Genomic DNA, 18,503 nt, shown 5'->3' with positions numbered 1-18,503 from the left:
CAATTCTTTCTCGATGTTGGAAAAGATATGCATTAGCACAAGATTTGTTTATTTTGAGAGGACATGTAGAGGAGGCTTCTTCTGATCATGTACGATCCTCGACCTGATTTGAGATGAATGAAAAGTGTACAATGTTAGTTTAGTTTGAATGTTAATGTTGCAGTGGCGCAGATGGCGAGCAGCAACGGCGCCGGGTCGGCTGGCAAGCCGGCGGGCGGCGAGTCCCCGCCGGCCTGCCCGGGCGGCACGCGGCTGCCGGGAAACTGGGCGCTCCCTGCGGGCCCGCGCGGGTACAACGCGGCGCGTCCGGGCCGCCTGCGGGCGAGCGCACAGCGCTGAGCGCCGCCCCGCACAAGGACGAGTGGTTCGTCTGAGGCGGCCCGGTCGGGCCCGCAGGGCGGGGGCGCCGTACCGGCCCCCACTACTCCTCTCCCGTGTCGCACGCTACAGTCGCGCGACGCGGTCACGTGTTCCATTCACAACGCGACCGATTTCCGTTAGCAGGCGCGTTTCGAAGCGTCACTTGCGACGCAACATGTTTCAGTTTCCGAGCGGAAGCGCCGCTCGCGACGCTCTCCGAGTGCGAACCGGTTCACGTGTTACGATGGTTTTGGTTTAGAGTAGGATGATAAATGTGTTCAAAGGCACGTCGTGCGACGCGCGATGCGTCGTGACGCGATGTGTTCTGTACCGAGTACCGAGTTGTATGGATTTCGAGAGGCCCCTGGTCGACTGGCGATAATGTTGCATACATATTTTATACTAAATGGCATTAATACTAGTTTATAGGTAATACTGAAATGCAATAATAATATAAACAGATTACATAATTCTCCCGCTGCTAGGTTCGAGCCTTGGAAAGAGAAATATTTTAGTCGTTATTGTACTCGACGATCCTTTTTGGGGACGACATTCATACTTATGCAATGTTATTGACGAAGTAGGGGCCAATCTTTTAGACGTGACACGTTGCCGTATTTAGTTTGTATGTTGACGATTTAAGAGTTTAAAATAAATGTCGCGTGATTTGACGCTACGCATTTCACAACTTTCGACGAGTTCGATTCTCACTTTTAGCTCGAAAGCGCAATTATATTTTCAAATATGAGTAATGCAAATTAAACCACGCGTGGATTCCAACATTGCGTGTTTGCTGGTGGAAATGCGTCGCGTCATTTCACTCGGAGCAATAAGCGCGACCCGCGCCGGCCGCAACGACCCGCGAGACAAACTCCTCGTCATATCACTTTTAGATAGTTATTATAGATTATATCGAGCCTGTATAGCGACGTAGAGATACATATCAAATGATGATAATAATAATAAAGTTTAATTTTGCGAATGCTTCGCATCGAACATATCAGGTGCCCGGCGCGGTGTGCGGCGCGCGCTCTGTGTACAGATACAAATGTACAGTTGCTGCGCGCCACGTATCCGCTAAGGATGAAGTTTGCCTAAGAGAGGAGTTTGTCTCGAGCTGCGGCTGGGGGCGGCGCGGGCCGCCAGGTGTCGCGAGTGGTCAGGGCGCGCCGCGTCGCGCGACACGCGGTGACACGCGGGCGCGAGAGACTGTTACACCGACACGACAGTGCGAGCGGTGTGAGCGGCGGCCGCCTGCCTCCGGCCGCGCTCACACCGCACCGAGCGATCTATCCGAACGTATCTTGTATGTATATGTAATACTTAATTTTAGCGAGGATTTTTTTAGGTGATTTTTACTCGTTTAGCGACAGGCGCTCCGCCGCGTCTTGTGGGAGTCCAGTTTTTGGTGTTACGATAAACGCAATGTAAATTTATCGATATGACATTAAACATTTTTGGCTTATTGTTCGTATGTTATTGAGTTGTTACTGTTAACGACAGCGCGGGCTCCCTGCGCCCTTTCTCCTTCCCCGTCCTCTTTCCTTCTCCCCCTCCCCCTGCCCGGTCATGTGTTGAAAGCGTTCAATGAATTATGATCTATTTGTAAAGAAGTAACATGTAAAGGAATTGTAAACTGCCAAATAAATAGAAATCTATATAATTTTTAATCATTTATACCTGACTACTTTATCCAAATTATTTCATACTTTCACATTGAAATGCCGATTTCCATATCCTTATAATCCTGCCTGCTGAATGAGATATTTGAAACAAGTAAACTCAATCAATGAAGGCATCCACTACAATTTGTAGAAGACAGACGATAGGGCCTACGTCTAATAATTAATAAATACATCAAAGATGTAGTAAATGAATACTTGATACCGGTATTCTGTGATCTGATAAGAATTTAGCTCTTCAAACACCTACAGCGAATGCAACAGGTAAACATTACTGTAAAAATTTCAGTTTTAAGCGATTTCTCGTAGCTTCAAAAAAACGTGCAGCGCCATCTATACGCGACGTTCCTAACTTCGAACACCTATGCAGTGTGGTGGTAATTTTTATCACTAACGCCATCTAGTGAGTGATACGTAAACTACCAAGTCGAGCTTTATGTATCAAAAGTTTTAGAAAGCTATATAAATATTTAATGAAATTAATTTGAATTAATTAAATGTAATCGATTATTTTAAATTAAACTTAAACCAATAGTTATAGAGTAGTTTAATATTTATTTTTGTGTATTCTCAATTTGAAAAGGAAATAATCTTCAAAGCGTGAAGCTTTCTTAGCTTTTTTGTCCAACGTATGCAGTACACTTCGCTCAGTAGTAGAACATCTCTGGGACTGGCCGGTGCGTGTTTGCTTAGGGAAAAGTTTCGCGGTATTTTACGTTCTATTGATATTTAAAACTTTCATTAGAAGATTTTTTATTTAGAAAGTTTCAGAGAACTTACATAGAATTTAGTGATTTATTTAAAACATTACAGAGCTTTTTGTATAGTTTATTTAGTAAATAGGAAGTTTTATATGTGTTGTGTGTGGTGTGTGATGGTGCAGCGATGAGGTTGAGCTGGGGGCTGCTGGTGGTGCTGGCGGCGGTTGTCGCCGGCAAGGGCAAGAAGCACAAGCATCACAAGCCTGGTAAGGAGTTTTAAGCTTTACGGAAGGCCTGTTTACTTATATTATAAAAGCTAATGCCTGTTAAGGACAAAAAGCATACATCACTGAATTAAGGATTTTTAATTAATATCTTTGTATTTAAAACACTTTAAACATTGCAGACGTAACAATAAACTTCCTTAGTTTAAAGTATCAATATTTTCTATGACTGTTATGACAATAGAAAGCGACAGTTAATTTTGTAAAGACTAGAAGCGGTCTAGACTTTTTCAGTAAGAAACATAATCAAGTTCAACAATACATACGTCGTGAAATTTCAGATTTATAGATAAAATGTTGTCGATAAAACAATATTTACTTAACATATAAAAGAAACAAGTCATTGTTGTACTTAATGAATGCAAATTATTGTTTCATATTACTTAAAGTCGTGATTTATAACCAGTAGAGTTAATACACTTCATGCTATTACCGGTATAAGTAAGAATTATGGTAAATTATCACAAACTCTAATCAATATTGTGTTGCCTAATTCCGTCATACCTTGCCCAACCCCGTCACAATTCAGTGCACCAATTTACTGACGGCGTCAGACATTACCAAAGGAACCGGTCTCGAGCCTGAAATGTTATCGTGCGCTCATAACTGCATAATTACATTTGACGCCATAGCTGTTATAATAAATGCATTTTAATATAATTTGCAATAGATAAAGCTTTGCTTAAGTGATAATATAACGCTACATTATTTCACTTACCTTTAATCTAAGGAGGAGGGGATGCACAGCGTGAGATTTTATCAATGTTTACTCCTATGCGTCTTCTTCTCCGTCAAATCAACTTCACCTTTCCATCCCTTCGCTATAAATGACGGTGGAGGGAAAGAGAGGAAAATTAGGTCTCCGGCACACATACACTCATCAGTCAAAATGGTCATTGTAGGTGGGAAGCCGGCACGTACAAAAATATTAAAGCTGTTAAATTGGTAGAAATTTGTAGAAGAAATTTTTAAGTTAATTAGCCTCCTTAATATACAGGATGTTGATTTATTAACCGAGTTTACTTTCTTTACAAAACACTACCTAAATGTTTTCTTTGTTTCTTTTGTCTTGATGAAGTAGAAAGGAACCTTTTAACTAGTTTACGCTCCCACGATACATGTTTGTAAGGTAAACAGCTCGTATGTTCGATTCATCCAAAACTGAGTGCACAGGATGTCCTGTCCGCCAGATCGCTTGCCCACCTGCCTCTTATTGTGTCTTAAAAAACAAACAAAAACAACAGCTTTGAGACGTAAATCTTTACTTCATTAATGGTACCATTCTTGACAATCTTATTTTTAATAGTAATTTTAGGTTTATTTATTTTTATAATCATTTTCATGTTAAAAAAGCAAGATACGTATTTCAAGCATTCAAACATCTTAAACATACATTTGCATTTTTTTTATGTAACTCAAGCGAATTACCTTTTCAAAATACATTTTACTGCAAAGCTATCTAACACGCTGCAATTACAGGTAACACTGTTTGTAGATAACTGCAACTTGATTCAATTGACCATTCTCACCGCAATAATTAGTATCGTGTTATCTAACGCAAATTATACACCGAGTACTGCATTATCGACACTGCAATGCTACAGCTGTGGTCTGCAGCGCCTGAGGATGTACAGATAATCCTAAGACACTGGGAGAGTATGCGTAATACAAAAAATTGTAATTGCTATTTTAAAATATTAATTTCTCTACAAAGTTGAGTTGACGACAGGCATGCGGACAGCCGTAAAAAAGGTCAAAAATTTATGGTTTACTTGTGCGTCGAAATTACTTGAGTGGGATAATCTCATGAGATGATGGAATTGCAAATTTAGTAGATGGCTGCCCCATCTACTAAATTTGACTGATTTTAGGGTGTTAAAGTGGGCGCAAACCTTTGAATATACTATTGTACAAATGTTGTACGATTGTCGATTGTTTCGCAGCCAATGCAACTGTTTAGTTGCACAACTAAATATCGAGTAGTGTGCGATATTATTCAACTCGGTTTCTTACTGTTTGTATCCAAAGTCTTATACTGTTGGTTTTAAATTTTGTTAATAGGTAATCGATAATTTAAATCGTATCGCATAAAGGAATTTATTAATAAGATAACAGCAAAGTAACCTACAGTTTGTCTACATTCCCGACCTCGTCAATATTCGCTTATCGCTCAATTAGTCTGCGAACAGACTTGTAGTATGGTGTAGTGTAGTGGCGCCGTTAGCTGGAGACCAGCTATTTGCACCTAATGATTACAATATTAGCGCTGTTAAGAATATGCGAATTTATTACTATCTAAATTATTTTTAAATGTATTACAGAATAATCTTGCTCTTATGCAAAAGTTTAGATGGATGTTAGATTTTGAAGTTTAAACTGATAGATTTCGATAAAATGTGGCATAGATGTAGAGGACAACATTGGTAGAGCCCGCTTTAACATCTTCGCACGAATGTTAGGTTAGGGTTGGCTCGCCCGGTGTAATACCACGACCACACAGAAAACAGGCGTGAAGTGGAAGCAATTCCGCGTTTCGTCTGATGAGTGTGGTGCCGGAGGCCTAATTTTAGTCCCTTTCCCTTTCCACCCTTTTCTGAAGTGGAAAGGATGGAAAGGAAAAGTGGATTTGACAATGGAAGAGACGCATAGGAAGTGGAAATGTACTCTTTATGCGCGTCTCCTCCTCCGTCAATTAAGGGTAGGCAACGCATTTGCAATTGCGGATGTCTATGGGTAGCGGCCGCTTTCCATTTCGGTGGATTCAGGCCACTAGCTCGTTTGCTATCATATATTTTAAAAAAATAGGGGAAGAACACATAGGCTACTTTTTCATTTTTAATTCCACGTGGACGGAGTCGCGAGTCAACACTAGTTACTGTTACAATAATAAACACGTAGGTTCTTTTTTAACAAATGAGAAATCACACATTGTAATATAAATATTCAAGTTCAAAGGTCGTGTTGTAATCTTGCAGTATGAATATATTGAACGGAAATTATAGTTCAATAAATTGTCGGTCAATGGCGTATAACGTAAGATCGAATTCAAGGACACATGCATATGATATATTAAAAAAAGTATAGTTTTAAAATACTTTCACAGAATAGTAAACTCATGTTATGAAACTAATAGTTAGATTTTACTGCATTTAGTCTCCTTTTTATCGAAGGATGAAAGGATGATGTTTAAAGATTCATGCAGTGAGATTCTACGTTTAGATTGACTTCCTTCTTGTCCATATTATCTAGGATATACGTGTATAAGTTGAGCATCAGTAACGGTGCATGTGATCCCCTACAGCACGCGCACTCGCATTATTTATATCGAGCGCGGGAGACAAACCGGACACGCGTACAAGATCCATCATCAATCTTTTCTCTATTTTTACTGGAAAACACTGATATTCCTCAAATATAGAGCTTTGACGTATTCAGATGTTATCTTGTAAACTACTATGAATCTAGTTTAATATTAGTTAGTGTGTTTTAGTCGTACGGTTTGCTGTATTTGTGATAAACGCCTAAAAACAGTGGAGCCCGCTTTGACATTTTCGCACGACTTGCGCGTTTGCTACCTTATGACATAAAAAAAAATTGTATAAAACTCGAACAAATTCTACAGCTTATTCTTCGGATTACAAATTGAAGCCTTCATTCTTAATACGTTGTACAATCGATTAGAATTACAGATATTATCGGATTATTCACAGATGATTATAAGAGTTAAGAGATTATACAATAAAATTATTAATATTACTGAGTTCGAGTCACAATATCAGGTAACACCAATCACTCATGATTTCTTTCCCATCCATTTGTTTAATTATTTTAACATCATTGTTCCGTACTCAAGTTGACGTAGTTAGTATTGTGAGTTCATGAAATCACTTGAGTTGAATAGGCGGAGGGTTGGGGGTTGAATAGGCTGTACCGTTACTACGGCTGACAGGTAGGGCTCCTTCGTGGAAGGCTCCATTGTGTGGACACGCGCCCGCACCGCTTAGCCGAGAGTAATAACATAATGGTCTTAAATTCCATGGTTGAATATCTACGTAGTATGTAGAAACAAACGAAGTAATTTTAGTATTCAGATGTAGTGATATTTAATCAACTATTACCAATAAATTAATTTGAAAAAAATATTGCTTAGCTTTAAAAATTATCTTTAACAGAGTGTTGATGTCCCCTGTCATTTTGTGGCCATGACACTCAAAAGGTTATCAGCGTTTAACTCTTCTAATTTTAAAACATAAAAACTAGAGATATAAAGCTTTCGAGTATAAGGCACTTTGCCGCTATCGTCTGCGAGTTCGCTGTCAAACTGCTGTCAAACTGTTGTCAAACAGCTGTCAAACAAGTCATCCGATAATGGAGATCGCTGAGGCGCGTCTGTATCGTCTTACCACACCGGTCTGTCTGCCATTAACGTGTGTTATCCGATACTTACAATATACTGATAGTGTTTTAAAAGAAGACAATCTTGTAAACATTGTCGGACAGGAGTTAAACAGCGGCTGTTTAGTAGTCAAAGGTTTCGAGGCTCTATTACTGGCCGCTATTCTAATTTAAGAAAAAAAAGTGCGTATTTAATTAATCTACGCTACGTCGCCATTAATTCCTCTATCCGAAGTCGTATTTTAACTCATACGCGCGACAAGTCAAACGAGCAGTCGATGGGCAAGCGACGAGTTATGATTTCCCTACAGATTTACTCAATGAGTCGCTAAAAGTAGGGGGCGCGGAATAAATAGTACGCGACGTCCATCCGAGAAGGGGGGAGGGCTGTCCCGGCTACCGATATAGACCTGGCGTTGACAGAACGTAACATCCTAGATCATATTATCTACATTCAATTGTCAACTCTATGTGTATTAAGCTATGGTGTATTTCTAATTATATTTTCCGTTATTCTCGGAACAGAGTTCACGAGACATTGCTGCTGAATCACCGGTCACTTACCCTCTGCAGCTAGAAAATAAATTTTAAAACGAAATCATTGTTCGTTTTATGATTGTCACATAATTTATGTGACAGTTCGCACGCTCGGCGGAGAGATGAAGATTATTCATTGTAGATGAGTGGGAACCTAATAATATGGGTATTCCATTCTTCTTCTATTTGTTTAATTGTTGAGGAATCAACGAGTCTTCCGTTGAATTATCACAAAACCAAATTCAACTGACAACAAAGTATTTTGGTCAACAACAAGAATTGTTTTAGTCTGTCTACTATGTATCTACGTAATAATTTACTCATCATCATCTTCCTCCTTATCCTACTCCCGTAGGGTCGGCTCCACATGTTTTTGTCCTCCACGCAACTCTATCATCCGTCATTTCAGTCATCACTCCCTTTTTGATCATGTCACCTTTCACGCAATCCATCCATCTCTTTCTAAGTTTACCTCTACCGGTGTACCCTTCCACTCTCATTTATTACGTTTTGACAATTCCTTAATATTCATATCAGTTCTTAACAATAGACAGCACCTAATTTCTATCTTCAACTGTCTAATTCTAGAAGAGTACCACTATAATTGTCTCCAGGTGTACGCTGGGTGCGTGCCAGCGGCAGGTGTCTTTGATTATTTGCAGTTTTATTACTGCACCGAAATTAGAAGTTAACACAGAAACTAGTTCATACACACAACTTCCTTCATTATTAATTAGTACAGAGAACAACGATCTCAAGTTCTAAAAGACAAATATTAAAACTGTGGTTAAACAATTTAATTACGAACGGACTCGTTGCTTAAATCAGTTTAATTTATCTCTCCTGTCTCGTATTTATACATTAAATCAGATCTTTATGGGACTTTGTGTTCGCTGGCGAGTTTACGTTCTACAGTTACATCGTTTGCAGTCTTACGTTCAGCTATTGGATGTCAACTAGCATCGTATTGTTGTCGACATGACGGTTTATTTCTACCCTAATTTATAAACTTAATTAAAACTGATTTTGAATACTATTTCTTCCTTTTGAACTCACTTGAAAAATGAGGATATTCTTTCTCAGTGATTTCACAGTTTATCCACAGGTAAAAAATAAAGAGATTTATTAAATATGAGTACAAACCGCAAACAGTGTCTCAGCAGCAACCGTGTATTTATAAATTACAATTGCTACTCAACGATTGTTTCCTAGCTATTTATACGAAGCACAACACTGATTCACTGTCACCGAACACTGAACGTAAACCCACGCAATGACTAATACAATAATATACAAAAAACCATATCAAGATTTTTGAATATTGGTTGTGATGTAGCTTGATTTATGGCAATTTATAATTTCTGTGTGTATAAAAATTTAGATGTATTTTTGTTGGAAGTCTAAACTGCTGAACAGATTTCGGTGAATATCATAGATAAAGAATAGTCTAGAAGAACAGGCAGGCTTTACTTTTTTAATTCCACGCAAACTGAGTCGCAAGCGAAAGTTTGTGTAAAATTATAAGTTTCATCATCCTAAGTATATGGAATTCGGTGGGTTAGAATGTGAGGTGAGGCCGTACGCAGCAATGCCATACATCCGAGGCACGTCTCAAGTAAAAACACTCGGCCAGCTGGGAACCGGTCCCGGCCCAATTATCCCGACCTCTCCCTACCGCTAATTGGCCCGCGACCATAACACCGCGCTTGTATTCCAACAAGCACAGAGATACTCTGTGTCAGTACTCGAAATGGATTCCTACAGATATCTCGTATGACACAGTGAACGCTGTGTAGGCGCGCAGATGGATGAGAACTGTCTTAGGACAGTACATTTCGAAGTATAATTGGGGCTGAACGTTTTGTGCGCAACTGGTATATTGATAAGACAGCAGATAAACAACTGTGCTCCCATTTTAAATTATGTAATGATCTCGAACAATGAAAACTACCATATATTTGTCGATGAATTGAATTCGTTTGCAAATTACTGCGTATTAAGATCGCTTGTTAAGTAACCAAAAACAAGAATTCCTGAAGTAAATTAAAATAACAGAATAAATAATGTAACCTTAATGCAGCCCACCCGTAATTTGACATATTAATGAGTATAAGTTCTTTGCAATGCAATATATCGGATAATTAATGAAGATTAATTTTTATTTTTTTTGCTGGAATTTTTGTTAAATGTCTTTAAAGATGTTACGCGAACCAGGCTTATTAATTCATTCTTATCTGACATTTAAAACTGCTATTACTTAAATAAAATAATCTTTAGTTACTTGGCAGATTCACTATATTTTTTTAATAAAAAACAAACTGCCACTGCCTAAAAAAGAAATAAATGTTTTTTTCATAGAAATGGTAGCAAGTATTCGAGTTAACGTCATCATTCGTAACGAGCTCTGTTCTCAGGCGAATCCCGCAACTTGTATAATCTTCAAAAAGCATACACAAAGTCCCCGGCCGGTGTAGTGTTCGCTGTGGTTACATACTGCATACCAGAGCTAGTTGAATATATCGCTGGGACATGTCATAAGCGATGAGCGGTTAACGAGAACAATGTTAAAAATAAATTATTTAACAACCAACTGGATAGTTAAGACAAAAGCTAATTTAACCACAACTACATCAGTTATTTACTTGTAATAAATATATAACGTTAAACAAAATTGCTTCAAGAAATAATCTACCTGAAATTATTAGCAGTGTATAATCTCTTAATACACTTTTGTACTACATTACGTATTGTCAAACAGGACAAATAAAAAAGTTTAATAACTGGAAATAAAAGAATAAAAAACCGTTCCCGCTTTTAACTTAGAACATAGTACCAGTGACCGAAACCGGACAATGTTTGTTCAGCAAACAATACCCTAAATGCCCTTCGCGACTACGAAGGCATCGCGCCTGCGCTCTTGTAATTACAAAAATGCGTGTGGCCATTAACTGTTCGAGGACTGCCACTTATTGAACAGCTGTATTAAGCAACTAGCTATTCGCTTGCGGCTTCATCCGCATGAAATTATAAATTTATTATTTGCATTTGTCAAATTCTCAATTGCAAATGTCAAAATATCAATTACCTTTCTATGGCAATCTTGCTTCCTTGATGTTGGCAGCAACTTATGGTCTCTTTCCCACATTAGGGTTTTTATCCAAAATATTTACCTCCTAAGTTTAATGGCGTTAAAATATATAGCCGAAAGCGTTACGCAAGTGTAGGCCTTTATATTAAAAAAAAATAACTATTCAAAAATATCCTGTAATTGCTGACATCTTAGGCAACAAAGAAGTGTGTGTTTATGCTTTATTATAATAGTATAGATATATTTGAAAACTGCAATACACGATAGTAATCAGTACCCATTTAAATGGGCGTTAATTCTCTTCATACACGATTAAGCAGCAAGCAAACATTTGATTCACAAATATTGAGACCAAGTAAACTACATTGCTGTTAACACGTTGATTGATGTAGATGGTTTACTATTATTAATAAAATAATAGCATATAGAAAATTAACATAGTAATAGTTTTCTGTCGAATTCACTAACATTTTGTACAAATTTTGTGAGACGTATCAAGAGTATGCGCTAAAAAATGGAACATTTAAATAATTCAACGTACAAGACACGAGCAAAACGAGAACCTTTATCTTTATTTTAAAACATCAAAGAAACGACAAAACCAGATGTGAAAAATTGTTGTCATTATTTCTGTCGAAGCTACAAATAATTCCAATTCCATTTTTATGCCACCATCTAGGTGTCAAACTGTCTATCCACACAGGTGACTTTCTCAGAAAGGTGGCGAGCTGCGACAGATGCCGTGTCCCAGTCGGCTCCGTGCCTCTTATCCACTTAGTAGCCGTCGATCGGTTACTAAATAAATATGTACAGAGAAATCTGTTTATACGGACGAATCCGAAATGAATTTCAATTTGACTTGTCCATCTGACACGCTTACCTCGTGTCCCACTCATTACCTTCTGTAAACATAAAGATACATTACGATAACACTTATAATTGTGTTGTTAAATCTAGTAGGATGAAATGGGAATTGAGGTAACGCGATTTCAAAGGAACACCTTGTTTATAGTGCGGTTGTCATGGCAACAAGTAGCACTTCTAACGATATTTTCTACTTGTAATAGTTCTCTTTTGTGTGGTGATGAACACACAATGTCCTGTTCACTTTCTAGTTTAACGACTAACCACGGAACATTGTCGTAAATTTCAAAGCATGAGACATAATTGAAGAATGTGTGCCCTTTATCCTAAAATATCTCGTATTGTATTTCATCAAGGGCGATAATTCTTTGTAGTACTTTAGTAGGAGACTGTACGACATCATTCTAATCCAATCTTGGATGATAAACGCGCTTTCTTACAAATATTTTAATGACGCAGCCGATGATACTTTTGTAATATCAACCGGATTATTCCAGCATATCACATAAATCACTCGCCTCATTTAAAAGGTTTCGTTATGGAGAATGTAATCGCTGAATAAACTTTTATTAGTTTACAAAAGTTATCACTTATTTTGTCCAGAGTTATAAGGTAAATGCGGTCACTGTTTACACAAGTTGGACATTTTGAATCGCTATACTATTTAATGTAAGGATTTTGTTTTGGTTCTTTGTACTGCTTCCATAGCATTGGATTTTATTCTGCTTTAGGTAATACTTCTACAAACATACAGATTACTACTAAACATTTAAAAGATTGGTTCCTTACCAGATTTTTCAGTTTGGTGTTCCCTTAATTCTAATTGCTATCCATCTCTAATTAAGTTAAAGTTGGGAGCAGATGTTAAACAAAAACTTAAGTTTAATAATAACTTTATATGTGTATAAGTTATGTAATGCGCGTTATAAATTCCATCGTCGCGTAAACAGTTATGATGTAAGAGACATTAAGGCGATGTAACGATACGTTTTACAGCTTAATGCCAGTTTTATATCGAAGGCTGCGTCGAGCTTCGATGTCATAAATGCGATTGGACCGGCTCAAGACAGGACGTAGACTATTACTGCAATAGAAGGGACAATCTTATTTACTGATCTAAAACAAAAGACGACGCCTGTGATCCAAAATAATCAAAACTGCCCTTTTATTTCTAAGTCTAAGCTTTTTTTCATGGAGTTCTTTTGTTTCCTAATAAGAAATACAATAAACTCTTGTTGTTCTTTCTGCCATCACGTATTAATAAAACTAAATTTTATATAAACTAGTCCACAATCTATCTATCGTATTTTAAATTCCCAAGCTTAATATAATATGATAATTGTACTAATTGTATTTATTACGTTAATTTGATCAAATCTTCTCGATGTGTGGATGCGCGTGGGGCATCATTAGAACTTCGAACAGCTGTGCTGGGAACTGGTTTTCGAGGGAAACTGGCATCTGATTCCCATCACACATCACGCCTTAACTGCATCTTGATATGAAACGATATATTTCTCGTCATCCGTACTATTGCAACCTTAGTATATTGCCTTTAAACTTTATTCAATCGAGAAGGAAATTATAAATTAACCTAATTCATTAAAAATTAATCTTGTGACCGTACCATGTGTGTCGTGACGCAGTCGTCGCGTGAGCTTTAAAAAAAGTTCAAACCATTTTGTTGGATTTCAATGATTCGTCTTGTTTGTTTTTTACTTCAATCAAATAGTTGAATGGTTGTGGGGAGGGTTTTTATTATATTTTTATGATTGTGTGAGATGAATGGTGTGTGCTGGGTATTGGGGAGCCATTAGGGCGGTGCGTCTGTCCGCGGTCGCTTGCCTTCACATAACTCTAATGACTTCACGTCTTGCGTTCACAAGGGAAGCTGTTCTTTTAATATGTTGTTTATTGCTTATTTTTTTTGGTAACTAATAGTATTTCATGTTAAAGTTATAAAGGATAATAGTTTTGTATTAATATTTACACAAAATGTTGTTTGGATTTCGTTTTTTTTTATTCACAGCTGTGAGTGTAAGAGAAATCTTGCATATAAATTATTTGCCGTCAATTACTATATTACGGAAATCGAAGTCTGCGTTTCTCGAGAAAATTCCTCTATAAGGGATGTGCAATTAAGCGAGTCATAGACCCGATAATTTCCTTATTAGTAAATAAACTATACTTAGTAAGCTTAAGCCGTGTTCACACGAAAGTGACAAGTATTTTATCGAATTTCCGAAGATCTTACTGCAGATAGGATTTTATAACTGTTTGGATTAAATAATCCGAGAGTAAAGTTATTTCAGAGTTTTAGAACAAAAAAGACTTCTTTTATAGTGACAATATAAACGATTCAACCACTTCAAGTTAAAATAATGATGGAACATGTACTAAAGCAGTAGATAATTTAGTACTGCTATACGGTGCACGTACGTACACGCCCGTACCACTGTATACTGTTTTAAAAGAAGTATTACACTTTCAACTGCTCTATCTAACAGTTCTGTCCGCGTGTGAAACTCTCATAAGGTAGAGCCCGGACCGATTGTGCCTCGCCAGGTCCGTGCGTGCTCGTTAGCGCGGCCATATTTGGCGCCGCCCGCACTCGCTACTTCTATGGATTTTCCTCTCTCCGCAACTTTAATTGGACTAATTGGGAAATTTTAGCTACATCGTATGAAATTCCTAATAAATCTGCTAATAAATCCTCATCCGATGATGTAAGTTGCATTCTAACTTGCATTGTAAAACTATTGATTGTTCCACAACACTCATGATACATGGTTTGATTTTTTCTAATTTAAAGTTCCCATGGCTGTCTGTAGGTCCGGGCGATGCTCGTTATTTCAAATGATTTGTATGTTCTTGTACATTCGGCACTTTCATCTAATCAATCGACTCGTTGCGGGCTCCATATCTTTGTTACCGTTGTTTAATTCTTCCCTTTTCTATCATTAGAAAATTAATACGATGATAACTTTCATTATTTGGAAAACATGCAGTGAAACAAATTTTGTGTCATATTGTTGAGTCAAACTATTTCGAACTTAGGTAGATTATTCTTCAGTTATTACTCATAGCCATTTTAACATAATTAAATCATTTCATTTACAATTGCCAACTCATAAATTACTTACTTTCAATGTTAAATTTGAACAAAACGTGCGTATACCTCCGCTACAAAGCGGCGCCGACGCGTTGTCTCGAAAATTCGTAGAAACAGCTATTAAATAGTGATTTAACGAATCCTCCGAGGCATTTGTCACGGCGACGACGTCGGGTATGGTCGGTGGGGCACAAAGGTACTGGATCGTAAATTGTTAATGAAGTGGCTGTTTAAAGGCGTTTTAATAGCCCGTACACCCTCGCCGCGCAGCGACGCGCCGTGCTCCAGTCGTGAAACACTTAAGGCGTCAGCAATAGTTCGCAGATTGGGCTTTTCTTCCATAATGTGTTAATTACACCGAAATCTGTTGAAACAGAAATAATATATGTTAATACAAAATTAGGTCGATAGAGATTTCTAGAAGTTTTTGTAACTTGTTATGGAAATTAAATTAGAGAACAAATCTTGACTTTGATGTCGAACGTACAAGAATCAGATGCAGGTTAAATCCAAAAGTACCTATCAAAAATCATATTTCTTACAAACTAATAGAATATTTTAAATCACAAAAATTATTCGTTGCATTTCGACTTAACGCAACAAAGTGCAAGACCAAAGTAAAAATACGATATAGATAAGGCAAAATTACATTTGTAATGGTACAGCGGTGTTGCATAATAGCATAACCTTGTAGTTAACAAAAAATGAGCACGCAAAGGATTTATAGCAGACATTATGTTTGTCGGCGCCGGCGCCCGCGGCGACCGCACTGCTGTGATGCGGCCGACACAATGCCTTGTCTTACCTTGTCTTATATGATCCTTTTGTGTCGATTTGTATCATTCGTTCCACTCCCTGGTTCCTCCCACTCATTTTGTTATCAAAATTCTGTCATTGGGTATAATGCATGCTACAGGTAGTGGAATTTAGAAAACCATCTTGCTGTTTCTCATATTACGTTCAAGATTCTTACTAAATTTCTACAGTTTTCTCTCTTTATTATGATTTCTAGATTTGATTAAGATGTTATTTTATAAGAGATGTTATAATTTAACGTATTAATTGTGTATTTACATTTCTTAACGTTTCAATAACAAGTAAACACCCGCTGTGTTTACTGTTTCTCTTGTTCCTATGATAGTTTACGACTATGTCAAATAAATTAAGATATCTAATGTTGTTGTTGTTATATAAACATAATAAATCTTTCCTACATTAGTTGTTATTAATATGTGATGAAACTAAAATTTAATTAGAAGATTCAGTTACTTCAATAGATATATTTGAAATATAGGCTGGATAAAAAATTACTTGTTTTTTTTTTACTCTTAACCTTTTTTATTAATGTCATAATTGCGATAGTTTAATTGGATAGATTTTTTTCAGAGTTTGTGGCTTAACGGGCTGAACGGATCCGGATGAAATTCGTATGCTTTTTCAATACTGCGCGGAAAAGTTCCAGTCAACAGCTAGTTAAAAAAAAAATAGTTTCAAAGCGTAAATTAAAAAAAAAAACAAGTTTTTATCCTCCGATAGCGGCACCGACTAGTTCCAGACCCTTCGGGAGTCCTTCTTCAGGGCGAGTATTAGTTAGCTTTGTTCGCTGTCTAATACTCGCCCTGAAGAAGATACCCGAAGGGTCTGAACCTAGTCGGTGCCGGCACCAGAAGATAAAAACTTGAGTTGAGCCGTTTTTAATTTTCTCTTAAAGTTATCGCACAATATTTTAAACAATTTAAATGCATGTTTTTCATGTTTAGTACTTCTGCAACTTTTAAGTTTATTTAGTAGTGCTTACAACTTCACGCATTCAAGTTACACTTAATATTCGTAAACGATTTTAATTAGTCGCTAACGGATCTTTAAGGTCGAATGCTATTAAATAAAATCCACAATTAATTTCGTTGCGGGTAACCGTAACGGTTATTATCTTAAAACGAGTAAAGATTTTAAAGTGCGTATAAAATTGACCTACATAATATTTTTTCATTCAGTACAAGAGTTAAATACTTTGGTGTCTAAACCATTTTCAATTATGTTCAGAAGTAGAATTAGGAAGTACCGTGGCCGTCGAAAAACAAAGAAGGCTAGGCCGTGGAGGAGGGCCTTCAATGTACATAGCTACATTGAATATGGTCGTGTTTGAATTAGTTTTTAGAACTATTTCATATTTTGCAGTCCCACCTTACCAGCCAGCCTTGTGACAATCATTCCGCTGTACTTTTTAGATAAATCCAACATCATTAATATATTTAAATAGAGTTGTTATAACATGTTATAGTAGACAAGATTAAAGTCGATTAATCTTCAACGAAGCGCAACATTGGAGGCGTAACAATGTACTCAATCAGCTTTGTCCGCGAGAGGACGCCACTGACTCACAGCTTTAAAGGACCAGTTGTCCTTTCATATTGAATCGAATAGCTTGTATTAAACATAATAGTTAAACCATTTAAGATTTTAAAAACTTATTTAAAATCCTACCTAAACTACGTAATTAACCCTATACAAGTTACAGATGTATTGGACAGTACTGCTAGATTATTTTTTTTTTAATATATACATATTTGTTAAGCTAGCGCTTGACCACGATCTCACCTGAAGGAAATGATGAAGAGATGCAGTCGAAAGATGGTACGCGCTAGCTTTTTTTTATAACATAAGGTGGCAAACGAGCAAGCGGCCACCTGAATCCACCGAAATGGAAAGCGACCGCTGCCCATAAACATACGCACTTGCAGATGCGTCGCCTACCCTTGATTGACGGAGAAAGAGACGCACATAAAGAGGACATTTCCCCTTCCTATGTGTCTCCTCCGCCGTCAAATCCACTTTTCCTTTCCATCCTTTCCTTTTAAGAAAGGGTGGAAAGGAAAAGAGACTAAAATTAGGCCTCCGGCACCACACTCATCAGACGAAACGCGGAATTGCTTCCACTTCACGCCTTTCTTCCTAGCTTAATAGATAGCTGTTCAGTCTCCTTTTGAAGCACCCCTCGTCATATTTGAATGGGAGAACTGATGCCGGCAACCTGTTCCAATCTTTTGCAGTACGCACTAGGAACGATGATTCAAACTTTTTCGTTCGAACTCGCGGTACATCAAATACGAAAGGATAGAATCCGGCCGTACGCCGTAACGTCCGACGATAGAATGGTAACGGTGGAATTAAATCGTGCAGTTCCTGCGCACACTCTCCAAAATGTAGCCTGTAAAACACAGAGAGACTAGCCACATTACGTCTGTGCTCAAAACTGACTGTATTGAGTTACAATATTAATTTGTAAATTAGTATATCATCACAGTAGTTGATAAATGATATAAGGCGACACAGCAGGCGACGCCAGTTGTAATCCCATAAGCCCTTCCCACAGGGTGATACGACAAGTATGGAATTAGATCTGTGCGGATAACGGTCCGTTGTTCCTCGCCGTATGGAGCGGCAACGGTAACTCGTGTCACTTGGAAAAAATGTCATCGT

At 37.6% G+C, this 18,503-nt stretch overlaps 2 protein-coding genes across 2 annotated transcripts in view; both read left to right on the top strand.

The window, feature by feature from the left end:
- The window catches only part of LOC106110034 (low-density lipoprotein receptor-related protein 1B), a 45,496-nt gene extending 43,671 nt beyond the window's left edge, over positions 1 to 1,825 (top strand). The window contains exon 6 of the mRNA XM_013291716.1: positions 164 to 1,825. Within this exon, the coding sequence (XP_013147170.1) occupies positions 164 to 339 (176 nt within the window). The 3' untranslated portion in view covers positions 340 to 1,825. The remainder of the gene's footprint in view (positions 1 to 163) is intronic.
- An 855-nt stretch (positions 1,826 to 2,680) lies between these two features.
- Positions 2,681 to 18,503, top strand: part of LOC106109953 (laminin subunit alpha-2-like) — a 41,061-nt gene continuing 25,238 nt past the window's right edge. Inside the window, exon 1 of the mRNA XM_013291611.1 lies at positions 2,681 to 3,009. Within this exon, the coding sequence (XP_013147065.1) occupies positions 2,928 to 3,009 (82 nt within the window). The 5' untranslated portion in view covers positions 2,681 to 2,927. The remainder of the gene's footprint in view (positions 3,010 to 18,503) is intronic.

The sequence above is a fragment of the Papilio polytes genome, unplaced genomic scaffold, assembly GCF_000836215.1.
Source record: "Papilio polytes unplaced genomic scaffold, Ppol_1.0 DF820956.1, whole genome shotgun sequence".
Taxonomy (NCBI): Eukaryota; Metazoa; Arthropoda; class Insecta; order Lepidoptera; family Papilionidae; genus Papilio; species Papilio polytes.
This window is presented reverse-complemented; position numbering and strand designations above follow the sequence as displayed.